The sequence below is a fragment of the Eucalyptus grandis genome, chromosome 1, assembly GCF_016545825.1.
Source record: "Eucalyptus grandis isolate ANBG69807.140 chromosome 1, ASM1654582v1, whole genome shotgun sequence".
Lineage (NCBI taxonomy): Eukaryota > Viridiplantae > Streptophyta > Magnoliopsida > Myrtales > Myrtaceae > Eucalyptus > Eucalyptus grandis.
Window position 1 is genome coordinate 35,145,161 of NC_052612.1, and position 27,875 is coordinate 35,173,035.

General features: G+C 41.3%; 2 protein-coding genes across 2 annotated transcripts; both read right to left on the reverse strand.

Annotated features, from left to right (window-relative positions):
- Positions 1-9,127: 9,127 nt before the first annotated feature.
- LOC104435256 (dirigent protein 2) lies at positions 9,128-9,910 on the reverse strand. Its single transcript, XM_010048042.3, has one exon. It carries the CDS (start codon positions 9,841-9,843, stop codon positions 9,283-9,285), a length of 561 nt encoding a protein of 186 aa, XP_010046344.3. The 5' UTR covers positions 9,844-9,910; the 3' UTR covers positions 9,128-9,282.
- A 3,003-nt stretch (positions 9,911-12,913) lies between these two features.
- LOC120286525 (dirigent protein 2-like) lies at positions 12,914-24,092 on the reverse strand. The gene is made up of 2 exons (XM_039298801.1): positions 23,782-24,092; positions 12,914-12,998 (listed from the first exon to the last, which is right to left on the reverse strand). Exons 1-2 carry the CDS (start codon positions 24,090-24,092, stop codon positions 12,914-12,916), a joined length of 396 nt encoding a protein of 131 aa, XP_039154735.1.
- Positions 24,093-27,875: the final 3,783 nt, after the last annotated feature.

A 27,875-nucleotide genomic window follows, 5' to 3' on the forward strand; every position in this document is an offset into this window, starting at 1 on the left:
TGAGAATGGTCACTCCATAGGCGCCGTATCGTCGTCTGCGTGGGAGGATCCGACCTTACCATAACCGACAAAAACCATGACATGAATATCGTAAATCACGTGAATGATGAGGAGTTTCCGGTGATTGAATTGCCCACGAAAGGCCAAAAACAGGTTGCCAACACTCAAGTGGTACTCCTGCTGGAATTTGAGATGAAAACAAGAGACATGTCCTTGGGCATTTATTCCTGAAAGTGTCTACAGTGCAACAAATGGGAGTGGCGGTCTTGGCCCGGAAAAATAATATAAAACCTTAAATCTATTGTATTAATATTAATTTAGTCTTAAACTTTTTGACTTGATGTCAATTTAGTTATTCTAGTTAATTTTGATTGGATATTACCGATGTGGACGCCGACAGGCTTATGTGGATAATTTATAATAATACTTTAATAATTTTTCAACTTTAATATTTTTTTTTTTATTTCCTTCCTTTTTCCTTTTGCCAGCCATCAGCTATGACTCGGCAAACTGGCCTTGCCTAGCCGTGGCAAGGCTAAGATTTGGTGAGGGTTGGCCTTGCTTGATTTGGCATGGGCAAGGTTGACCCCCACTTAGGCGAAGGCAACCTCGACAAGTGATCCCCTCACCAAATCTGGTGAGGCTAGCCCTCCCCTAGGCCAACAAGGGCTCTCCTTGCCAAATCTAGCAAGAATAGCCCTCACTTGGCCCTCACCTAGACTATATCAAACAAGATTGACCCTTGCCATGGCTAGGTGAGGCCAACTTGCTCGGCCATCACTTATAGCCAATGGTCAGTTATCGCCAAAAGGAAGAAGTAGGGAGAAAATAAGTTAGTCGGCATCTACGTCAGTAATATACGATCAAAATTAATCGAATGACTAAATTAATATCAAATCAAAATGTTTATAACTAAATTGATACAATTAAAAGATTTATGACTAAATTTACATCAATGCAATAGGTTTATGACTTTTCCAATACTTTCCCTCTCTTGGTCTCTATCTGCTTTGCTAAGAGCACATCTGGTCATCTCACAGTGCATATATGCTGAGTTTGAGCTTCCGGAATTTGTGCCATCAACAAGCTGCACGCGCTAACAATGTTCATTACATTGACATTGTCGATGGTAACCTTAACCATTACCTGGCCGATCGCTGACGCATCCATCTATACAAGGAGTCTCTGCACATCATTGTCGAAAGCAATACAGAGCTCATACCGGAGGGCCCATGGCTCCGCAAGAACAGAGAAAGTAGTGCGGATATTGCAGGAGAAATCACCGATCCATTTACCGAGATGATTGTAGAACACCAGCACCCACAATGCCAGGATTACCTTACGCTGAACCATGGATGGTAAGCTTGATCCAACTAGGTCTAGGAGGGAGCCGGTTCTAGGCCTCCCTGCCTTCTTCAAGGCATTGGACTCGGTCAAACAACCCCGCTTCGCTGCAGTCTCGCACGGCAGTGTCCTCGGCAAAGGTACCATCTTTATGAACTTCACCGTAGTTATTTGGCCAGTGTAAAAGGCACAAGTTGTCTATACGCGTCTTCTGATGATTTACCAGATTTGTCCTCGATAGAAAAATACTTCTGATACTCTCGACAATCAGTCAACACGTGTTGGAAAATCCGACATTTGCCAACTTTATCAATACTTTTAGATACACGAGTCGGGAATTCTAATATGCAAGTTTGAAGTTCCGACACGTTTCTAACATGCATTAAGTCAATTTTAATTTTTCAATAAATGAAGTTCAAAATGTAAATATATAAGAAAACAAAAATAATAAATGGAAAAAGAAGAAAAACCTAACATTCTCTTCTATTCCTATTCTCACTTATCATAATACACAATTTACTTCCTAAGTTTATTTTTTTTTCTATTCTCTTCCGATATGCTTATTTTTTCCTCCAAAGTTTACAAATTATTGGAAATGAGTTGAATTTGTCAAATTAAAATAATAAATGATATTAACAAATGGTGAATTGATATTTTTAATGTAAATTCATTTTATGCCCCTTTTTATTATTTATTTATTTATTTATTTATGAATTTGAATCAAATTAATTTGATTAAAATAATCATAAAAATAATAATTTATCATATATATATAATTATACATTTAAACGTATCCCAATGTGTCTGACTTTCTATTTTTTGAAAAACAACATGTTGACATGTCACGTCATGTCACGTGTTATGTGTCGGTGTTAATGCTACTTAGGATATTGGTGTCACTTGATGAACAAGAAAAGGTGAGAGAGTTGATATGCTATTTTTCCTGGCTAAATCGTGGGTTCTCTTTTTCTATTTATACAGGATTTGGATTGGATCATGTTCCCATGGTCTATCTGTACATTGGACTGGACTGCAAAAGTAGATGCTCGAAGGGTGATTTACTTAAATTCTTTGATTCCTCGGTACAGTGAAATCTTTAAATTTTCCTCTTTCACTATCCTTATCCATAGGAATATCTAGGGAAGAAGAAAGAGTTGGCCTTGCAGAATTAGGAGCAGCGAAACTATATCAAAGAAAGTTTTAACTTTTGAAATGAGGCTGCACGTTAATTATTTGATACATTGATTACTAACATTGGCACCCACCCCGCTATGAATGCGTTGGTTCAGGCATTCCCCCCTCTTCCGATTGGGGGGAGGTTCAAGTCACAACGGTCACATTTGCATGACTTAAATGCGGCGCCGTGGGAGGTGGATCCCCGTGCTTTTACGTTTCATGCTCTCAACAAATGGTATCAGAGTTTAGATCTTTGTAGTTGCCGTGTGCGAATTGGAGATTCAAATTGACATAATATTAATGTGGAAGGATACATGAATTAAATGGGGAGCAAATCTAATATCAAGTTCACATGTGAGGGGGAGATTATTTTAGATGACATGTGAGTTTTGTTAGAAAGCCTCACATCGAAGAATTGTTGTGGTGTAAAGTAGTTTATATATTCTAGTTAGCTTAAAGTTATAGGCCGACTCCTAATGTATATTGGGCTTCTGCTTTGCAGATGGCTGATTAGTGAGTCTTCATGTGCATTGGTATCATGGACTCAATGAGTAATATCATCATGGATCTTTGTAGTTGCTAAGTGTGGTTTGCCATCATTATACTTGTTAAAATGGGTCACGAACCCATTTCTTAACTCATTTATGATGGAATGAGTTGCTAAATAGTTTATTATACTTAGTAAATGGGTTATAAATGGGTTTAAATATAATATGGGTGTTATATGAGTGATAAATGAATATATAAATTATCTAAACCCAATCCACCTCTATGACATTCTCTTTACTCTTTCACGCTCTCACACTCTTATGTTAGTTTAGGTATGCATTTTTCTAGATTGGGTTATAAATGAAAGAGTTTTAGCATTATGGGTTGGGTTGGGTTGGGTATTTATTGGATGTGGGCTAGATTGGATATGGGTAATCACATTTGCATCGCATGAAAAATGGATCAAAATGGGTTAAATGAGTTTATTTGAGTCAGATGATCATTTTTGACTTAACCCAACCCCCTTATTTGATGAGTCTAGCTATCACGATCGGGTGAAAGCCATCATGGTTGGGATCTTTGCATGTTTGCGCCTGTCGTTTGCACTGGTTGGCAATGATTGAAGATTCAAGTTGACGTGATGTTGATGTAGAAAGATACTTGAATTAAGAGGAAGTAAACCTAACATTCAATTCTCACATGAGCACTTACGGTGTGAAAGGGTTAATACACCCTAATAGACCTATAACTTTTTGGTTTAAGCTTTTGAGGTAAAAATTTGTATAATTGGATATGTTGATGAGTTTGGACTTGAGCTCCTTCTTGGCTTCTATGGCACGCTTCCAATAAGATCAAACATATTGTTCTAGATACTTCGTATCCTTGAAAATCATTGCACCATACTTGTGGTCGGTAGATCAGTAGAGTATATTTTCCTACACAAACACAATTAATCCATTAATCTTATCCTTCATGTTGGATCAAATTACCTGCCCCTGGGACATGTTCTTGCGATCCTTGCTCAGCGGCCTGAGGGATGCTTGACTCATCTCCTTGCCGTTTCTCTTATCTGTCCATCAGATGCCCAAATTTGTATTAATTTCCCTTGTATCGAACAGATGAAGTCAAACTCCTAGTCTACTTCAGTTGTCAGCACCAAGTTTGTCAAGCAGTGCCAATATCTGTAGCTAAGTTAAATTCATACCTAAACTAGGACCCAACTGAATGGTTTGAACAGTCGCATCTGACTACCCCACGTGGCACCCACTAGATCCGATGGTTCAAAATGCTTGGCTTCATCATGGACTGACTCTACCAATTTTTTCGGCATTATGGACCTAAATCTATCTCACTTATAATTAAAGCCGTCTTCTTTTAGGCGGACGAGACCACGGGCTGTGAGGTTTGCTGTACTGGATTGGGCCATTTTTGCCTATATGTACTTGCCGCATGGAAATTAAAAGCCGGCATTGAGATGACGAGACTGAGTAGTTTAGCCAGTTCTTTCCCAATCTCACTACGTTATGCAGAGATTTGGAGTTAAGGACCACGAGGACAAGAAAAAAATGGCAATACTCTTTAATGACAGAGAGAGGGTTGATTCGGCGAGGAACACGACAGAAGAGCAGTCACTTGGAAAATTACATGAGCAACTTGGTTTTTTGAACTTGATGCGGTCGGATTGGGAGCGATCCGAGCTTCTTTATTAGCATAAACCAACATATAATCTGTGGTCATCAAATTTAGAGTTGGATCATGGATCGATCCCTGCAGAAATCAAGGAGTACGGGACAAAAAGAAAAGGAATAATATTGCGATTTATGCATCCATTGATGCAGACTAAAACACTACACCTGCTCAAGTATGGAGTCACAAAGATCCGTACGAGTAATTTCAAGTAAACCTGCTGATACTAGCTTGAAGAAAATTGCCGGCATATGCTGCCGGCCAATTCACTCAGTGGGTCAGGACATTGTCCTTTTCCAGTGCCTGCAAGCGTGTCAATCTTTGTTTCTAACCGAGCCATACTCTTTGTTTAAGTCTCTTGTTCATTTGGTACCCTCTTGATTGAGGAGAAAATTGCAATAAATCATAAACGGCTTCACTTGTTTAGATTAGTCACCATGGTATGGATCATGCGAAACTGAGTTTCCCATTTGCTGACATGCTATGCTGATTAAGCATATAAGGAATGATCGACAGGCAAATACCTAGTACGACCCTCACTTCCGTCCTAAAGCAAGTTTCAAGAACTCATTGCAAGGTTTTGCTCTTTTCTCTGTACATTCAACACGACAGCCATCCGGTCTTCCACGCTAAAACAACATCACAAACTCGCCTGCTCAGCAAAACTCTTCATAGGTGTTCTTGCCATCAGAATTGGACAAAGAGTGGTCAGTAGGCTCCAGCTGACTTCGACAGCTTTAGTTGTCTGCCAGCATGTGGTCTTTAGAACCTTGGCTTCAGCGTCAGCTGTCCTGGCTTCCTTGTCTTTTGTCTTGTATTCATTTTCCAGCTGCTTCACTTTTTACCTCAGGGTGGCACTCTCTTCCTTCAAGCCTCTGACCCACGCACTGCCATCTTTCCCCTCGTCGATGCCTCAACTCTGTTTCTCACCTGTCCCCATGGTCTTTCTGAGCAAACGAAGTTATAATCTATCAATCACCAATGACAGAAATAGCACAAATCCTGCATGAAGTCAACCACACTGATATCAGATCCAACCCATACCTACAGCAATGATAATAAAGTAGAGATTACGAGTAACCTTCCTTCCGAGAAAGGTACAAAATGCATTAAACTTTGGTATTCGATGTCCAGAATTTTAGCCAAGCACATAATTAGTAAGTCTATGCCCCTGTCATTGTGTCTATACCCTTCTATTAAACTCTCTTTACCAGAGAGAAGGCTGCTAATCGTAATTCACTTCCGAAAGATAATGATACAAAGTAAATGGAACATGCACGGTGAGATCCAGAGAGCATTGCTATCCAGGTGAAGCCTTCGTGCAGGAGTGAATGGCAATTTATGGTCAACCCTCGGTGGTATAACAAAACTAAGAGGTCCCCTGCGATTCAGACAGAGGTTTCAAACATACGAAATATAATGCAAACCGAAGCAAACACAAAGAGCTCAAAGCATGGGCTCTAACCGGACAACAGTCAAGCTCCAGTATTTAAGCAGGTCTCCAAAGAAGTTGGGCCATCGGCATATTCTTTTCAGAAGGTGTGTGTATTACATTGGACATTTGATTTACTAAACGAGTTTTATAAAGTTTCTTCATTTCCGGAACTTTTCTCTCCATAGATTGAGAGAAAGATATTCCTCGATCAAACCTGAATCTGGCTCTCTCAATAAGAGTACTACTTGTGGTTAAAATCCACGTTTTCGCTGGGACTCAGCATTTTCCTTATACTAAGAGCTACCGCCTCATACTGGAACTGAACCTCTCTGATATGAATAGTGTCATTCAAAAAGTTTCTCATTCATAAAATCAACGAGGTACTTATGAGCCTGGACTTATTTACTGATTAGTAGGACTTCTTTGCCATGAAACAAGAACGTTTAGACGACTTTTTTTTTTCTCTGCCGTCGGATCAAAAGACATTTTCCACCGCGCCTTTCATTTTTTGCTTACAAATTAACAAGGATAGGTAAGATTTCAGGCAATGGAGCTACGAAATTTCTGATCTTATAAATGACATCTGCAAGAAGACAGAGCCTTATATTACGTTTTAATTACTAGTAGGCCGGACGGACCACGCAAACCTCCGGTCCCATTATTCTAAATCCTCCGGCAATTCGTCAAACCTGTTGGAAACTCCTCTAACCAAGACGGATGGTGACGTTGCACTGGATAACCGAGTGAGCCTGCAGCATGTCCACGGAGATAGTCTCGAATGTCGTGTAGCCTCGTGCGAACCGGAACTTCCCGGTCCCCCCCACCACCGAGTATTCCCTGACCGCCTCAAACTGCTTGGCCGTGCCCTGGATCTCCAGGGTGCTCCCGTTGTAGGCTTGGTTGGTGAACACGATCGAGAACATGGCATGAGTGCTTGACCCGTCCAGCGTGGAGGTCACGTACATGCCCTGTCCCCATCCGACCATGGGCGAGTTAGGGTCGGTCGTCTCAGTTATGAAGTCGTCGGTGACAAACACTGTCCCGAACTAGCTGAACGTCCAGAGCTTCCCGGCAATGCCCGCGACCGGGATGAGTGTGGCGTTGGGCCCGGCACCAAAGTCCTGGAAGTACTACACCATCTCGGTGGTTTGTGGAGGTAGGGTTGCCTGTGATGAATTGCAATGCATGAGAATGGAGAGAGACAATAAAAGAAAGAGTCTTGAGAATGTTGAGGTGGCTAGTATTCTAGGAGCTGAGATCGGCGCCATTTGATGAAGAAGAGGTGAGGCAATGGGTGACGCTATTCTTCCTGGCTAAAATGTGGGTTTTCTCTGTCTATTTATTTAGCTATGGACGGTGCTAAACGTGTAGATGCCGTTGCTTGAGTCAACAAGCTTGTTTCGTCTCTAGCCCTCTCTCTTCCCAAAGAAAGAGGATCAAGTTGGCCTTGCAAAATCAGGAACGACGAACCTATATCAAAGAAATTTTTAACTTTTAGATTCAATGTATGTGTTGTTATTTGATGTATTGCGAATAATTGGAAAGAGAAGAATTCAACATGTTAGATATAAAAGAGATAGAAATGCTTTCTTTTATGTCTTTTCCTTTTATATCTTTTAATTATTCATGAAGCCATCTCATTCATTGAATTAATATGATTGACTATTTCTATTAACCTTATTTTATTACATGGTATGAGACATAAAGTTGTATAAAAATTGATAAAATAGAGGTGGCTCTATGAAAAGCTTAGAAGTGATTCGATGAAAATGTCAAAACTGTTATTCTATATACTCTCCATCCTTCAAAAATATAGTTGCGGTCAATGGGGTGTTTATTTTGCTTCTTTTTGGATTAAATTTAGCTGTTTTGAGATATGTTCTTGGCGATCCTTGATCAGCGGCTTGAAGGATTTATGACTCGTCTACTTGTCGCTTCTCTTAGCTGTCCATTAGAAACCCAAATTTCTGTGAATTTCCCTTGTATCGAAGTCGAACTACTAATCTACTCTAGTTGCCAGGACCAAGTTTATCGAAAATGCCAACTTCTATAGCTTCATCATGGACCGACGACTCTCTTGCTTTTTGGCAAATATGGACCAAACTATGTTTCAACTAGCTAAAGCGACGCCTTTTAGGCGAGGAGACCACAGGCTACGGGGCGCGCTACACTGAATTGGGCCATTTTTTCCTTCTGTCAACTTGCTCTGGGGAAATTGAAAGGCAGAGAGATTCAGAGAATGGGACTGAGTAGTTCAGTCAGCTCTTTCCCAATCTCACAATGCTCTAGGCCAGGATTTGGAGTTAGAGGACCGCGAGCACATGAAAGACAATGGTGATACTCCCAAACGACGGAGGAAGGCGATTTCGTGAGGAACACAACAGAGGAGAGCGACTGCTTGGGGAATTAATTACATGTGCGACTTGGTTTTATAAACTTGAGGCGGTCGGGATCAATGGGCAAGTTAAGCTTCTTCATTAGCATGACCAACATGTGCTCTGCGATCATCAAATGAATTGTTGGACCATGGATTGATTCCTGGGGAAATCAATGAGGAAGGAACAAAAGGGAAGGAGTAATCAGTGATACCTCCGATACTAGAATGAAAAAAAAGTGCCGGCATATGCTGCCGGCCACTTCACTCGGTAGGTCAGCACAATTCCAGTTTATTGCGCCCGCAAATAGATCATTCTTTATTTCTAATCAAGTCATGCTCTTTGTTCAAGTCGTCAATTGCGATATTTGACTTGGTCAAATAAAGAGATAAATAAAAAAAGGAAATTGTTTTTTATCAGAAGAAAAGGAAGATTGACTTGGTCAAAAAGGGCCAACGGCTTTGTGAAGGAAAAGAAGGGTACGTACAGAGAGGAAAAAGAAGAAAGAAGGAAGAGAAAAAAGAAAAAGGGGAAAATAAAAGAGAAAGGGGTACGCCGGATCGAATGGTACTTTCGACTCTATTTTTCGTTTTTACTTTCATCTTGTCAAGGATAGGAAAGATTCTAGGAAAATTGTAATTTTATTAATGACATCTAAAAGAAGACGGATCCTTATAGAGTACGTTTTATTTATTAGTGCCCAGACGGAGCACACAACATCCTATCCCAATATTATTTAATCCATACCAAATTTGTCGAACATATATGAAATCTCCTCTAATCATGACGAACAGTGACATTGAATTGGATAACTCCATGACCCTGTGAAAATGAGATAGTCTCAAGCGTCGTGTAGCCCCGTGCAAACCGGAACTTCCCCGTCCCCCCCACCACCGCAAACTCGAGGACCCTCTGGAGCTGCTTGCCTGCGCCCTGGAGCTCTAGGGTGCTCCCGTTGTAGGCTTGGTTGGTGAACACAATCGAGAACACCGTTTTAACATTCGACCCATCCAACGACGCGATCACATACATGCCCTGTGCCCGCCCGACCATGGCTGAGTTGGGGTCCGGCGTCTCGGTTATTGGTTCATCAACAACGAACACCGTCCCAAACTGGCTGAACGACCAGAGCTTCCCGGGGATGCCCACGACGGGGATGTCATTGGCATTGGGCCCGGCAATGATGTCCTGGAAGTACAACACCAGCTTAGTGGTGTGTGGATGCTGGACGGTTGCCTTTGATGAATAGGAATGCATGAGAATTGAGTAAGTGGATAGGAGAAGAAGTTTCGAGAACGTCGTGGCCGTGAGCATTTTGGGAGCTGAGATTAGTGCCATTTGATGAAGAAGAAATGGCGACCTAAAGAAGGGCGATGCTGTTTTTCCTGGCTAAAATGTGGGTTCCCTCTTGTCTATTTATTTAGGAAGGGGTTGGACCATTTGTCCATTGTCCTATCTCCGTGTCGGGCACGACACGGAGCATGTCGTGTCCAACACTCTCCGTGCTGTGTCCATTGTCCTATCCTATGAAGTACGGACATGTTGCCTGTGCTTCTGTGTTGTGTCGGACACGTGGTCGACACGGTTGGACACGCGGTCAATGCGTGTCGGACGACACGTGGTCAAACACGTTTCGACACGCGTGTCCGGAAGATGGAGGGTGGAGGCAAGGGTGAGGGAGTAAAGATGAGGCTGTGAGCGACAGCGAGCCTGCAACGAGGTTGCAAGCGACGGCGAGAGACAACGAGAGATGGAAGAGGAGAGGAAGGCGGTCGTGCGGCGAGGAGGAGGAGAAGGATTGAGAGGAAGAGGATCTTGCGGTGAGGAGGAGGAGGAGAAGGATTGAGAGGAGGAGGAGAGAGAAGGGGGTCGTGCAGCGGGCGGCAAGGAGGAGGAGGAAAAGGAGGGTTGGCTAGGGTTTTTATAAGAAAACTCAAAAATAATAAAAAATGGGTTCCAATGATGTGACTTTTAATTTTGGGGGGACGGAAAGTGACAGCTTATCTGACATTGTCAGGTGGTGGAGGGAAATGGACGGGGAAAGAAGGGAGTGGGGATGCGGGGACTTTTTCTTAAATGAAAATATAAATAAATGAGATTGAAAAATAATTTTAAAAATAAAAGTATCGAATTTTGAATAATGATAAATTTTGGTTATTTGTAGAAAATCATGGATTTATTTAAATAAATTGATTCTAATTTCTTATTAATCATTAGTTTTATCAATAACTTTTGTTAAAGTTAAAAACATGTTTCCAAACATGGATACACATTAACTATTAATATGTTTTTCTAATTTTCAATGAATTGATTTATTAATATTATTAGTGTAAATTCATTGTATGCTCTCTTTTTTTAATTAATTGTTTATTTATGAATTTGAATCAAATTAATTAAAATAAAAATATTTATTTAATATATAACGTGTCCCAATGTGTCGAAATTCTCTATTTTTGAGAAATAATGCGTCGACGTGTCTTGTCGTATCGTGTCGCATGTCCGTGTCACATGTTAATGCTACTTAGGTCCGCAATAGGAACTGAACCGATGAAAATGTGGAGATGCTGTTGCCTGAGTCAACGAGGTTAATGCATTATTTATGACAGACCCTATCTTGGAAAGTGGGAAGAAGAGTGATTTGCTCAATTTTTCTGTTCTTAAAAAAAAAAAAAATTACAGAGTAATCCTCAAGTTTGCTCTTTCTCTACTCCTATTCGGTAGGGATTCCCAAAAAAGACGATCAAATTGGCCGGCCCTCGCGAAATTAACGGCGACGACTCTATATCAAATTTTTTTGAAGTCTTGGAATCGGGTTTTGCCTTCTTATTTGGTACATTTTTGTTAATTATATTGGCCAATAAGTTATAAGTATGGAAAGGAAGGGATTTGAACCTTCGAGAGCCGACCGGCCAAATTTAAAATAATTAATAAAAATTCGAAAACATAAAATATTATTAAAAAATCATCGGTCGGATGGACTGAATTAATATAATTATAAAAATTTTAGAATTCAATCGGTCAAAAAAATAAGTTTTGAACTAAATTGGCGTAATTGTAACGGGTTTAGAACTTTTTTAGTAATTTTTCTAGAGCAAAAATACATTAGATGTAGGACGTGAAAGATGAAGAAATGTTTCCTTTTCTACCATACATTTATTTTATTGTAAATTATTAATAAACCCACCTCATTCGTAGGATCTATGTGATGTACTATTTTTGTTAACGGGGGAGTTCTATAACAAAGCATTATATAAGCTGGAGCTGGACTTTGTTTGCTAAGATTTGGAATTGCAAGACTCTTGGTGAGTGAATATTGTTTTATGTACTTTCCATCTTGAAAAGTCACCGTGCGAGGCTCGCAATTGGTGCAGTATTGAACCTAGATGCCGATGCTCACGATTTCAATACTCATATCAATGATTTGGAGGAGATCTCTCAAAAGGTATTTAGTGCTCATTTTGGCCAACTTTCCATCATCTTTCATATTATTTTACAAAAAAAAAATGTCGCTGATCTCGTAATTCATGTGGGATTAAGTTTAGTTGCATTGGTGCATTGGTCCTTTGCTGTTTCTGTTATCTGTCCATTGGGGAACCACTGTAGCCAAGGCAAATTCTCGCCTCAGCCATGGGAATAATCGGATGATTTGAATCGTTTCATATGAATATTCCACTTGACACCCATTGGATCCAATAATTCAATGCACTCGGCTTCATCATGGGCCAGTTCTTATCTTTGTCGGGCAAAAAGGAAGTAACCCTATTTCAATTATAACTAAATCCATCAAATAGGTTGGGTCAATCCGAATAAAAAACTATGTATCTAATTCAAATTGATTCATTTTTATATAATACAATTTTAATGACTCATACCAAATTCGATCCAGACCTAATTCAATCCTATCCAATTCTTAGCAATTTTTCCTCTTAAATACAGAAAACTGCATATTGAAAAAAAAATAAAACTGACCAATTAACAACAAATTAAATGTGAAAATAATTAGTAAATAAGAAATTATTTAAAAAATGACAAATCAATCTATTAGAACATGTATCTTGTTATTTCTCCTGATATTAGAAATTCGAACTAATTTAACATAAGAGAACATGCCTAGAAAGATATGTATAACATAAACTCCGACGATGATAAATCCATTTCGAACTCTTATTAAAACTTCAAATAATCCCCATTTTGCCTGATTATTTGAGATGAGTCAAAATATGGATCCTTGACCTGTTTTATCATCTCAACTTATAACTAAAAATCTCCTTACAGGCGAGGAGACCACAGGCATGAGGCGTGCTACGCTGGATTGAGCAATTTCTGCCTTTGGTCCCTTGCTCTACGGAAATTGAAAGCTAGGATTCAAATGATGGGATTGAGTAGTTTAGTAAGGTCTTTCCCAATCTCACGATGCTCTAGGCTGGGTTAAGAGGGCCACGAGCACACGAGAGACAAGGGCAGCGCTGTTGAGCAACTGAGAGAAGGCGATTCTGCCAAAAACAGAACATAAAAGTAATCACTTTGTGAATTACATGTGCAACTCGGTTTTGTGAACTTGAGGCGGTCGGAATCAGAGAGCAAGTTAAGCTTCTTCACTAGCATAACTAACATGTACTGTGGTCACCTAATCTAGTGTTAGATCATGGATTTCTCCCTCAAGAAATCAAGGAGTACGGAACTAAAGGGAAGGAATAATTATGGCATGGAATCACCATTTATGCATTCCATCGATGCAGACTGAACCACTAAACCTGCTCTAGGATGAAACCACATAGATCTATAAGAGGAATTATCAAGCGAAACTGCTGATGCTAGCCTGAAGAAAAGGTACCGGCACACGCTGTTGGCTAACTCGCTCGGTGGGTCAAGAAATTTTCAATTATGCCTGTAGACAAATCGATCTTCGTTTCTAACCGAGTCATACTCCTTGCTCGAGTCTCCTTATTCATCTGGTTCCCTGTTGATTACTTACTGACTTTGCTTCTTTGCGCTCGGAGTTATCTAGGGTGCGTTTTAACATTTTTCTTCTGGAAAACAATTTCTTTTTAATACTAACTTTTTTTTCTATTTCTATTCCCCATAATAGTTTTTTAGTAAAAGAATGCGTTTAATAACTATAAAAATTTCTAATTTTGGAATAAAAAACGAACAAGAATGTGTTTATTACTATTTACAAATTTTTTTGACATAAAATTTCTTTTAATTTTTTAATATCTTTTAGATTTTTCTTTTTTTTTCCTGTCTTCTTCTTCCTCTTATATCCGGTGGCAACCTGCCACTTAAGGCAATAGACGGGTGGGCAGTGGCCAGCAACCAACGGTGGCAACAAGTTAGACGAGGAAGAAGAAGAAAGAAAAAAGAAAAGAAAAGGAAAAGATGACTTGTTCCGGAAATTGTTTTTTAGAACAAAAAACAACTTTTTTTCTATTTCTTATTTCTATTCCAAATTTATTATGGCTACTTTTTTTTTTTTTATTATGAGGAATAAAAAAATTTGTTAATAATCTTATAGGGCTCATGGTTGATCGCAAGATCATAGTCATCAGTAGTGCTAAACTCACCATTTTGAGAGAATTTCCAAGCAATGAGGTCCTAGAACCGCGAGCAATAGGAACGGTGCAAATGCATTTGATAAGTTCATCATCCAATACATGAATATTTATAAGGTCCCAAACGTCTAAGCCAAAAGTTGTTAACCGTCATTTCCTCTTCGTCTTTATTAAGAGGCCCAATATAATAATTTCTTCAGAGGACCAATTCCCAGCCAGTCATCCAACCAAAAGCTTATCGTTTTGCCAACCCCCCAATACATGTCGAATGCCTTCGAGGAGAATGGAGTGAACCCGCTTTTAAGGACATCCATGTCCGTGACGTTTTCGCCCGCTATTACAGAAGCTTTTCCGTTTTTAAAAATATTTGGCAGCGATGGTTCTGACCCAAAAGTTTGTCTTCCTCCTTTAAGAGACGCCAATCGAGCCTCGCAAGGGTGGCCTTGCTCCTCCCTGGCTCGACAGAGCTGAAGACCACCTCTTCTTTTCCGTTTGATGATGGCGGACCAAACCAGCAAATGAATTTTCCTTTTATTCCCTGGTTCAGATAATGTTCCTTTCAAATTGGTCAAGACGATCAGAACCTCACTAGGGAGATTAACATTGCATATAATGATCGAGGATCACTTCCCTTACAGATTGAACAAGCGCATACAACCAGTGAGAGATAGATTCTGTTGGGATTAACGGATCCCCGAAAAATCGGATTCGACACTAAATCGAACCCCTAAATCAATGCGGAAGCGAAGCCCGGGAAAAACAACACGTATCACCGATCCTAAAGCACACCACGGATTCGAGCGTACCTTTTAAGCCACAGATTAGACACCGACGCCGATAGAGGAAGAGAAACTTGGTCCTGTTGATCCGGTGAAGCAAATTCGCCTTCGCGCCTCACTGTTTGCCTTTTTGGGAGAGAAAGCGAGAGAGAGAGAAGCAGGGAGGCGTACGTACGTTTTCTGTTTTTCCAAACGGTACGTTCTCTCTCTCTCTCTCCTTTTTATATGTCCCTCCATCCACGGGCCCTATTCCCGTGGGCCGGGCTTTTTGGGCCCAACTTGGGCGAACGGGCCTTAAGCCCATCTCATATAAAACCATCATCTCCCACTCGCACATGGTGGGCCGAACAGGATTCTCTTTACCTCTCTTCAACATTCATACCGGTGAATAATCCGTGCGACCAAAGATACTTTGAGAGCTCGTTGCTATACATCTCGTTAGGAATATATAGCTCCATAATGGGCGTCACACTTCGAGTAGACTTAGTATGCGGTCTTAGATCGATCGATCACATTTATATCTCTTTGATCTCCTTTAAACAATGATATATATATATATATATATATATATATATATATATGTATTTACAATTATAATTATCACAAAGACAGTCATAATTGGTCGACCGAATGAATACAAAAACTACAATGTGATTCCCAATATCGATCTTCCTTTTCCTTCAAACTCTCAATTTCAGTTCAACTTGCTTTTCTAGAAATGTCCCATTAGATCGAATCAACTCATGACCATTGGCAACATCCTAAGATAGCAAATACTAAATAGAAACCTTGAGAATAAGTAAAAGTCATGAGGGCACTAAAATTGAGGAACTCTTTTCCTCAAGAGTCTCACACGTCATAAAAGTTGAGATCAAATTTTTTGCCACTCTTATTGATCGGCTCATGCATACGTAGTATGAAATATGTATTATGGTATTAACTCATTTCCCATGGAGCGTATGTCTACACCTTTCAATACCGTACAAATGATAGTTTAGACATACCCAATATCTAACTTGAGTTCACGTATTTACTCATTTACAAAATTCATCAGAACTCACATCTGGCATCTTAGACAGATAAAGTAAAATATGTGGGGTATTTTACTTTTGGACATAGTAAGTATTATGTCCTCATCTTAACACTCGCTTAAGGCGACATACGTATTTTAAGCTTGAGCTCTCGATTATCACCTAGATAATAAGCTTAAAAACAGTCTCATCTCTATTTATCACACAAGAAATAGAGGCGATTACCCGTGTGAGTGGGCTAATCTTTTATCTGTCCGACATACTTTCTCAACATAAAGTAATGCACTGAGCATTAAGATGCATAAAAATCAAACAAAGATTCATAGGCATTAATAATGAAACAACACTAGTTCATAAATGTGAACAACTCGGGAAATTACAATCCAAAGACATCGACTCTACGCAATCCTAGAGATTTTACATGACCACAAAACACATCTCTAGGTATTGGCTTTGTCATAGGATCTGCTATCATTCTATGCGTAGATATGTATTGTAAGTTCACATCCTTTCGTGCAATCATATCCTTGACAAAGTTATACTTGGTATCTATATGTTTGGTCTTGCCATGATATTTTGGATCTTTGGTGTACGCTATAGCTACTTGGCTATCACAGTTAACCAACAATGGATTTGCAGCTTTCTCAATAACACCTAAATGATCCAAGAATCTCTTAAGCCAAACTCCTTCTTGTACTGCTGCTAATAACGCCACGAATTCAGCTTCCATCGTGGATAAGGCTATGCACGTTTGCTTCTTACTACTCCATGATATGGCGCCATTGCTCGAAGAAAGCAAATCCTGAGGTAGATTTCATTTCATCTAAATCTCCTCCCCAATCAAAAAGATCTGAATAGCCTTCAAGTCGCAGATCCTTTCCTTGGTAATTCAACTTGTAATCAGCGGTTCCCTTCGATACCTCGAGTATTCTCTTAACGACTTTCCAATGTGCTAGACCCGGATTGGATTGGTATCTACTCACCATTCCAACTGCAAAACATATGTCGGGTCTTGTACACATCATAGCATACATCAAGCTCCCAACAGCACTAGCATAAGGAACATATTTCATTTGTTCCTTCTCTTGTGGAGTCCTTGGACACAGTCTATGGCTCAATCCTTCACCTTTCGCAATAGGAGTGTCTATGGGTTTACAATCTTGCATACGAAATCGTTCAAGAACTTTGTTTATATAAGTTTCTTGCGAAAGAGACAACGATCTCTTCGAAAGATCTCTTGAAATCTTAACTCCAAGAATGTATGCAGCCTCACCCATATCCTTCATCTCAAAGTTGGAAGACAACCAACTCTTGACAGTCTTAACAAGCTCCATATTACTTCCAATTAGTATATCATCAACATATAATGATATGATCACAAATTGATCATTGGATCTTTTGATATATACACAATGATCCTCATCAATCATCATAAAATCATATGTCATTATGGCATTATGAAAACGTATATACCATTGTCTTGATGACTACTTAAGACCATATATCGACCTCAAAAGTCGACATACTTTTTCTTCTTGGCCTTTCACTATGAAACCAGCAGGTTGTTCCATATATATTTCTTCCTCTAATTCTCCATTGAGGAAAGCAGTCTTTACATCCATTTGATGTAACTCAAGATCCGAGACTAGCCACTATTGCCAAAATAATGCGAATCGAGGTAAATCTCACCAGGGAGAAATGTATCTTCATAATCAATTCCTTCCTGTTGATTATACCCATTCGCCACAAGGCGAGTCTTATGCCTTTCTATCGAGCCATCTGCCTTTCGCTTTATTTTGAGAACCCACTTGTTCCCGATAGCTCTGCGTCCTTTTGGAAGATCAACCAGTTCCTAGACTTGGTTTGATTTCATTGACTCCATTTCCTCTTCCATTGCATTAATCCATTTTTCCTTACTAGGGCAATTCATAGCCTCATTAATATTTCTTGGCTCATCCTCATCTTGTGGAGCAACCATAAAAGTTTCCCCTTCAATGTCAAAACGTCGACGGGGAATACTTTGGCGACTTGTTCGCCGTATGGGTGATTGTACACTTTGCACATTATTCCCCATCATGCTCCCACTTGGATTAGGTAATGATGATGTCGTCTCATCATGTGGTTGCAATTGAGAATGAGTTGAATTCAATTCATCACTTCTCATATTACTCCCACTTGGACGAACTCCACTAACATCATTATCCTGATCTAAGGTCTCAAATAGGGAACAATCTTCCCCTATTTCGCCCTTCTTAGGAAATTCATCCTCTAAGAATGTGACATCTCGTGATTCAAACTTAGTTATACTCCCACTTTCCTGCTCACCTATGAACACATATCCTTTCGAGTGTTCTGAGTACCTTATGAAAATACTTTTCTTTCCTCTAGGACCCAATTTCCCAAATTTGTGAGAGGACTCATGTGTATAGGCAGCACAACCCCATGGCTTAAGAAAACTTAAGTCCGGTTTTCTACCTGTCCATAACTCATATGGAGTGGAAGTAACTGATTTGGAAGGCACATGGTTAAGTATATAGGCAGCAGTTAACAACGCATTACTCCAAAAGGTAATAGGTAAGTTAACATGCGCCATCATGGACCTAACCATTTCCAGTAGGGTTCTGTTTCTTCTCTCCGCAACACCATTTTGTTGAGGAGTATATGGAATAGACAATGCTTTTATTTTCTTGTCTAATTGATTCTCTACCAGGTTCATAAACCTTTTAAAACAACTTATTGCTTCAGATTTATGAGAAATCAAATAGACATATCCGAATCGAGTATAATCATCAATAAAAGTGATGAAATAAACAGCCTCATGCCTTCCTTTCACATTCATTGGACCACAGACATCAAAATGGATTAAATGCAGTGGAAATTCAGCTCTTTTTCCTTTTCTAAATGGTTTCCTTGTCATTTTCCCTTCTAGGCAATGCTTACATATGGACAAATCGACTTTTTCAATATCGCCCAACAAGCCCTCTTTGGCTAGTCTATTCATACGTCTTGTTGGCCAATGTGACCAAGTCTAGCATGTCACACATTCACATCATTATCATATTTATTAGGAGACGTGAGAAGGGAATAACAAACATTAGCATTAACATAATCAATATCTAATACAATAAAACCATCCAGAAAATAACCACAACCATAGTAATTTGTATCCAAAAACAAATTCACACCTCTACTATAGAAGTTCATATTAAAACCTAATTTAACCAACACTAATACATACACTAAATTCGACGAATCTCCGGAGCATACAACACATCATGAAGGAACAAAGTGCGTCCACCACGCATATTCGGTTGGCATGTGCCAATTCCTTTCACTTCAGCTCTGAGTTGTTTCCCACATAGATCCACTTAGTTCCGTTGGTACTGTCGGAATTCCACGAAGGATCCTCTATCCTTCGCTACATGGTTCGTCGCTCCCGAATCCACAGTCCACAAAGGATTAGACTCAGTTAAGAACACATAACTCGACACAAAAGCAAAGTTTTGAAAAGTACAAGGGGTGCATACATTCTTTGGCTCACGACAGTCGCGAGCATAGTGACCATTCTTGTCACAGTTGTAGCATTTCACCCTTGCAAGCTTTTTCATGCGAGGACGCTTCCCTCTTTCATGTTGATTAAACTTGGGTTTCTTCCCTGAAGGACCTGCTTCTTCCTTGCATTTCCCCTTATCAAACTAGTTAGGGCGCTTGCGCTTGGAGCTCGAAGCTCCATTTGAGCTAGAACTAGCATGATAGAGTTCAGCATCCGGCTTAGCCGCCAACAGGCGGTCCTCTTCCAGCTCAAGATGACGCATTGCATCCTCAAAGGTTTTGATATTTTCATTATGAGTCGGGTGCACCTTCATATGCTCCCAACTCGAGGCAAGGAACGAATCACGCTTGCACTTGCTGCTCATCCGTGAGGACATGGCCAGCATCTTTCAGCTCGATTATCATGTTTGACATCTTTCTAAGATGTTGCTTCATGGTCGACCATGAGGCTTCTTATAAGAGTCAAACTCGATAGTGAGCCGCCTCGATCTAGTCACCGAAGTATGGCCAAATCTAGCTACCAATGCCTCCCACATTTCCTTGGCATTGTCAAAACGCCTCGAAACTCTCGCATGACGTCATTTTCCATGCTTTGCTCAGCAACGTGATGCGAGCTAGAGAGTTCTTTCTTTTCCACGCAGAAAAGCTTCTTTGTCTCTTTTGTGTTGTGCAGTGGTTCCCTCTTCAAGTTCTACCATGGTTAGGTTAAGAGCCTCAAGTGCTTCTTGCTCTTCCAGCACATACTGGATTTTCATTTGCCAAATTTCATAGTTGTCACCATTGAGCTTTTCACCTTTGTTCAGCTCGGCAACTATGCTCTTTGTGGTTGAAGCCATTGATCTGAACAAATCGAGACAAATATGCACGAATTATTAATACCTATCATTTATGCATCCCTATTTACATAGACCCATCATATTAATGAATAATTTCAAGTAAGGCTTCAGAATCAAAAGGTCACTATGTTTCCAATCATCCTCCAAAATCCTAACTTAAAACTATCATCAATATAATTGTCTTATGCAAAATTAATTCTATGAAGCTACAAAAACTTCTAAAACTACCCACAAACTAATTACCCACAACCAAAGAATAACAATAAAGCAACATATAATAGACATCCAATAAAACAATAATGCTTTCAATTAACACAATTAGGTAGTAAACAATACATAAGATGTCCACAAAGCACACTTAACTAAGATCAGCCAATACAACTAACACCAAGTCAGCACCTGAACTGGGAAGGATCCTCTTTTGTTCAATTTCTTGATCTTTTCACTTGTAACAATACAGTATTATTCATTTATAAAATCCATTACAATTTTCTTATAGGAAGCTGCTCCGTTGACATCCCATATGCGATTCAACACATCTTGCCATTTAGGTGGAAGAGTGTTTATGAAAAATCGCACCATCTCTCGATCTTGTGACATAGGACGACCATTCCATATGACTGTTGAATCTTCCCGTTGACTTCAAGGACATGATCAATTAAGTCACCACTCTCCCATCGATGACCAGTCAGCTCAGCTATCAACTTAGACAACCTATCCTTTTGTTCATCGGTAATTGCGCGAATAGGTGTGCGCAATCTCAGAGGAGGCATTGTTCCTGCAACAAATGCAGAACAAATAAATGATCACATTATAATCCACAAGACTTAATTGAAAAAGAAACACATTCTTTTCCTCTCTTTTTTTTGGGGTCAACGGTCAACGGTGGTCAACGGTCAATGGTCGTCAACGGCCAACGGTCAACAATCGTTGGACCGGACAGAACGGTCGACCCGGTCGGGCTGGTTCGGTCGAAACAACGGCATGTGCCGTGCGTGTGCCGGCGTCCTCGGGTCGGGTCGCCGGTCAGGTCGTCGGCTGATGACCGCTCGGCGAAACGTCGTCATGCTGACGTCATCGATGACGTCACCCTAGCGGTTACTGATCGTTGGGTGACGTCATGCTGACGTCAGCACGCGTCGGTCCGCGGATCGGCGCGTGCCGGTTCGCCGACCGGCGCTTGTGCCGCACGCGCTGGGCGAGCCAGCACTTCCGGGCGCGTGCAGCATCTCCCGGCGGCGCTCGATGTATCGCCAGACTCGTTTCGACGTCGCTTTCTTCCTATGCCCTTAGAATTTGATTTCGACTTACGAAAACTCGGAAAAATGGCCGAACAGTGCTCGGGTGTTGGGATTTCTCGCCCTGATCCGTACGACCGAATTGCTTTTGTGAAAAATCAATCAAAAACATCAAACAGGTCGGGAAAAACGTGAACTAGGGCTCTGATACCAATGTTGGGATTAACGGATCCCCCAAAAACCGGATTCGACACTAAATCGAACCCCTAAATCAATGCGGAAGCGAAGCCCGAGAAAAACAACACTTATCACCGATCCTAAAGCACACCACGGATTCGAACGTACCTTTTAAGCCACAGATTAGACACCGACGCCGATAGAGGAAGAGAAACTTGGTCCTGTTGATCCGGTGAAGCAAATTCGCCTTCGCACCTCACTGTTTGCCTTTTTGGGAGAGAAAGCGAGAGAGAGAGAAGCAGGGGAGGCGTACGTATGTTTCTGTTTTTCCAAACGGTACGTTCTCTCTCTCTCTCCTCCTTTTTATATGTCCCTCCATCCACGGGCCCTATTCCCGTGGGCCAGGCTTTTTGGGCCCAACTTGGGCGGACGGGCCTTAAGCCCATCTCATATAAAACCATCAGATTCTATCCACCAGGACCACCGCAATGTCAAATTCACCATTACCTCTATTATCGTCGCAAATGGCAAACCCCGGCCCAAGAATTTGCTGGCTTTAAAGCCAAGGTAATAGCAAGTTTTCTTGCATTTCGTATGAGGCCGTATGGGGTTTTAATATTTAAGCGGGTCTCCAAAGAATTTGGGCCATCTGCATATTCTTTTCGAAGGTGCGTGTATTACATTGGGCATTTCATTTACTAAATGAGTTTTATAAAGTTTCTTCATTTCTGCAACTTTTCTCTCCATAGATTGAGAGAAAGATATTCCTCGATCAAACTTGAATCTGGCTCTCTAAGAGTACTACTTGTGGTTAAAATCCACCTTTTCGTTGGGACTCAGCATTTTTCTTATACCAAGAGCTAGAGCCTCATACTGTAACTAAGCCTCTCTGATATGAATAGTGTTGTTCAAAAAGTTTCCCATTCATAAGATTAACGAGGTACTTCATGAGCCTGGACTTATTTACTGATTAGGAGGACTTCTTTGCCATGAAACAAGAATGTTTAGACGACCTTTTTTTTTTTTTTCTCGTAGGATCAAAAGACATTTTCCACTTTGTGCCTTTCATTTTTTGCTTAAAAATCATCAAGGATAGGTAAGATTTCAGATGGGAAAAGTGTTAAAAAAAAGTCTTAAATCTTTTGTATTTGTGTCAATTTAGTCCTAAACATTTTTTTGTGCCAATTTAGTTCTAAACATTTTTACTTAGTACTGATTCAGTCTTTTCCGGCCAATTTTGGTCGGATTTTGCTGACTCAACGCCAGCCAGCTAACGTGATCGATCGATGCGACGTTGACAACTTTTAATAATATTTTAATATTTTTGAATTATTTTTATTTTTATTTTATTTTTCCTTCCCCTCCTCTAGCCGGTCACCGGACCTCGGCAACTAGCCGAGGCGACGGCCGCGAAGTCGACCTCACTAGACTTTGCCAGCCACCACGCTAGTGGCCGCGAGGCTCGCCCTCACCGGCCACCTCGCCGGTGGTCGCAAGGGCGGCCTCGCGTGGGGCGGCAAGGCTCGCCCTCGCCAAATTTGGCAAAGTTTAGCCTCGCCAGCCATGGGCAAGGCTTGACCCTCGCCGCCCAGCGTGAAGTCGCCCTCGCGGTCACTAGTGAGGTGGCCGGCAAGGTCGACCTCGCCGACCATTGCCTCGGCGGTCGCCGAGGTCCAAAGAACCGACGGAAGAGGGAAGGAAAAATAAAAATATAAAAATATAAAAATATTATTAAAAAGTGTTCACATCGGCACCAATCATGCCACGTCGGCCAGCGAGCATCCAATCAGCAAAATTCGGCCAAAATTGGTCGGAAAAGACTAAATCGGAACTAAGTAAAACAGTTTAGGATTAAATTGGTATAAATAAAAAAGTTTTATGACTTTTTAAATACTTTTCCCGATTTCGGACAATGGAGGACGGACCACGCAAACCTCTGGTCCCATTATTCTAAATCCTCCGGTGGCATCAAACCCGTTGGAAACTCCTCTAGTCAAGACAGATGGTGACGTTGCACTTTGGATAATCGAGTGAACCCGCGGCATGTCCATGGAGATAGTCTCGAATGTTGTGTAGCCTCGCGCGAACCGGAACTTCGATCCCCCCACCACCGAGTATTCCCGACCGCCTCAAACGCTTTCCTATGCCCCCGGATCTCCGTGGTGCTCCCGTTGTAGGCTTCGTTGGTGAACACAATCGAGAACATGGTGTGGGTGCTTGACCTATCCAGCGCCGAGGTCACGTACATGCCTTGTCCCCGTCCAACCATGGGTGAGTCTGGGTCAGGCATCTCAGTTATGAAGTCATCAGTGAGGAACACCGTCTCGAACTGGCTGAACGTCCAGAGCTTCCCAGCAATGCCCGCGACTGGGATGAGAGTGGCATTGGGCCCGGCAGCAAAATCCTGGAAGTACAACACCATCTCAATGGTTTGTGGAGGTTGGGTTGCCTATGATGAATTGCAATGCATGAGAATGGAGAGAAACAATAAGAGAAAGAGTCTTGAGAATGTTGAGGTGGCTAGTATTCTAGGAGCTGAGATCGGCGCTATCGCGACCTAAATTTCGGGTGCACTACCTAAAATTAGGCTAATGGATTACTAAGCCTAACTTAGCTCAGGCTCTCCTAAGTCCATACAAATTCGCGACTTAGGTTCAAATTTTTCTTTTTCTTTTTAATGAATTTATCTATGAGTCGCCATTAATTAGTTTATAGTAGGTCGATTAGACACCTAAGTAAAATAACGGGAGAATTATTTTACTTCTACGAACCAAATATTGTGAGTTCGGGGACTTGTGTAACGACTTGGGTCCCACTGTATAATATTGTCCGCTTTGGACACTGAGTCCTCACAGCTTTAAAATGCGTTATACAGATTAAAAGGACGCCAAGCCTCATAAACTAGCTCAAGACTCCCCCCTAAGCGATGTGGGACTAGAGAGGACCCATCCCCTTCCTTGGGCTATCACACTCTCCACCCCTTAAAAGCACAGCGTCCTCGCTGTGGCCCCCACACGTGGTCGGGAGTCAGCTCTAATACCATTTGTAACGACCCGGGCCCCACTCTATAATATTGTCCGCTTTGGACACTGAGTCCTCATGGCTTTAAAACGCGTTATACAGATTAAAGGGACGCCAAGCCTCATAAACTAGCTCAAGACTCCCCCTAAGCGATGTGGGACTAGAGAGGACCCATCCCCTTCCTTGGGCTATCACACTCTCCACCCCTTAAAAGCACAGCGTCCTCGCTGTGGCCCCCACACGTGGTCGGGAGTCAGCTCTAATACCATTTGTAACGACCCGGGCCCCACTGTATAATATTGTCCGCTTTGGACACTGAGTCCTCATGGCTTTAAAACGCGTTATACAGATTAAAGGGACGCCAAACCTTATAAACTAGCCCATGACTCCCCCCCTAAGCGATGTGGGACTAGAGAGGACCCCTCCCCTTCCTTGGGTCGTCACACTCTCCACCCCTTAAGAACACAATGTCCTCACTATGGCCCCCACACGCGGTCGGAAGTTGACTCTAATACCATTTGTAATAACTCGGGCCCCACTGTATAATATTATCCGCTTTGGACATTGAGTTCTCACGGCTTTAAAACGTGTTATACAGATTAAAAGGACGCCAAGCCTTATAAACTAGCCCAGGACTCCCCCCCTAAGCGATGTGGGACTAGAGAGGACCCCTCCCCTTCCTTGGGCTGTCATAATTTGATTACGTTAGATTTCTCTAACGCCCTTTCGGTACCTTTCTCTTTTATTTTGAAAAATGTTTAGCAAGCAGCTTGAATTACTTTTAAGTTATTTCCCTAACATGTGAGGCAATCATGCGGGTGTGCAAACCACCATGTGAGGCAATCATGCGGTTATGCAAACCACCAATTTAACACTCAAGAAAGCAAATTAAAAAAATGCGGACTTTACCTCATAGCAATTAAAGCATCTGCAATATTAGATCAGAATTCACATCAACAATCTTATATATGATTTCTAATTAACACGCAATTTCTTTTTTTTTTTCACTTAATTAATGAGAATCTAATCTATATGCAATGCAATGCTACTAATCTAACATGCAATGATATGGCATGGTAGTATAGCCTAAACTATATGACATAAGTAAAGCAATTTCTAAAGAAATGCAATAATTAAATGTGCAATCTAAATTAACCTAATGACTTAATTCTAATGACAGATAATTTCTAATTAAATGGACCTAACAACAATCAACAAATAACATGCATTTCATGAACCTAATTCTATATTACGTGCACATGATTTTTTGTATTTTTTATGAAAATTCATAATTAAAATTGCTAAAAATAAAAATCTAACTAAAGTGAGATGTTAAGTATTCTAAATACCTCCTAAACATGCATTTAAAAAAAAAAAAAAAAACTAACTAACATATCATGCAATCAATTCTAATCTGCAGGATATGCAAATGCAATATTTTTGTATTTTTGGGATAGATAAAGCAATTAAAAGATAAGCACCAAATCATTTGCGGTCATCAAAGATGTTATCCATCGTTCGAATTTGGAAACGATATCTAATCAAACTTGATTACTTCGCTAATAAAATCGATAAATTGATCTTAAGCCTTAAAGATCAAGATATCAATTTTATTCCCACGTGATTAATTATTCCATCTAAAGCCTTATAGATGGAGTAAAAAATCATGTGCGGTTGCGAATTAGGTAATAAATACTAATTGGAAATACGCCTATCATTTAGATAGGCACGTAAGATATTGAAAAGCATATATTAGGCAATAAAATATCCAAATCAAATTTAGATAAAATAATTACCTAATTCCGCAAATAATATTATCAAATTTGAACCGAACAGAATCCGCTCAACGGATGACCGGCAATGTGGTGGTGCTCGTGTGGCTTCTCAGCACGGTTTGGGGCTTGGAAGGATGACCGTGGGCTCACGGTCAACGAACCTGCAAAAATAGGAACTTCGGGATCAATAGGAGTATCGGCTCATCGCCAGGGCTCGGACAGCAGAGCGGTGAGCAAGGCTTGTGACGGCGGTCAATGGCAGTGAAGCGAGGACCGCAAAGTCGAGGCTCTCAGTGAGGGGACTCCTGTCCTTGGCCGTTGGTCGAGGCTCTCAACTAATGGTACTGCAGTTGCGATTTGCGATGGCGAAGCAGCAAGCAAGGATCGTCGGTGGTGAGCAGCTCTCGGTTGTAACGGATGGCTGAAACCTGCAAAACAGAACCTCGGTTGCAGTGGGTTTGTAGCAGCTGGGAAGATAAGGTCAGCAGCGGCAACTCATGGTGAGAACGGCAGTTGTCGGAGAACTCAGGGTGTGCTGTTATTCGCACTCACAGCACGTGGTCTAGCCGTCGATGGGCAGGAGCAGATCACAGCAGCAACAGCTTCATCGCAGTGACTCAGGAAAGCAGTAGGCTGTCGTGGTAGTTGGGCCCAAGCTTTATTCGTACGAAGATGCCATAGCTGTGCAGGGCTTCTCGTGGCAGGGAAGCAGTGTGGTCACCGAACAGGGAGGTCAGAACGGCAGCAACGTAGGGCTTTCTTGGTGCAAGCAATTGTTGTCTCCGTTGGTCAACATGAGTGCCTTAATGAATCTTGGAGGTGCTCTCTCCTTCTCACGATTTTCAATGAGCCAACCCCGCACCTCACAAATTTTTCTCCTCTATTCTCTCACTATTCACATATGTTCTCTCTATATTGTGATCCTTCCTCTACATGTGGCCGTTTGTATCGATTATGTGGCCTCTCCATCTTTTGACTATTGACCTCTGAATATGAAGACTTTCTCACGTGTAATGGCCCTCTGCTCTTACGATTTATCCTTCCTTCGCGTACTCTCTCTACTTCTTCACGTGTCACTCACGAATCACACCTGCCAAAAAAAGACAGCATGAATAGCGGCTGTTCATGCTGATTAGCGGCTGTTCAAGACTGAAGGGCTACGGCAGAGGGCGCTTGGCGATGCTCGGCGAGGCAGCAGTTTCTCGGCTTCGTCAGGCAGCAGCGAATGGCAGCACGGACGCCGACGGCAGCGGTGAGGATTAACATGGCCGTGAGAATGCACGACGTAAAGTACCTCCCTCTCCTTCTTACTCTCTATTTAGGTGCATTCTCCCTAGTGCCTTCTGAATGATGAATTGCCGGCCTCCCCCTTTTTGTCTATAGTGGCCCATCTTTTATAGGTCAAGGAC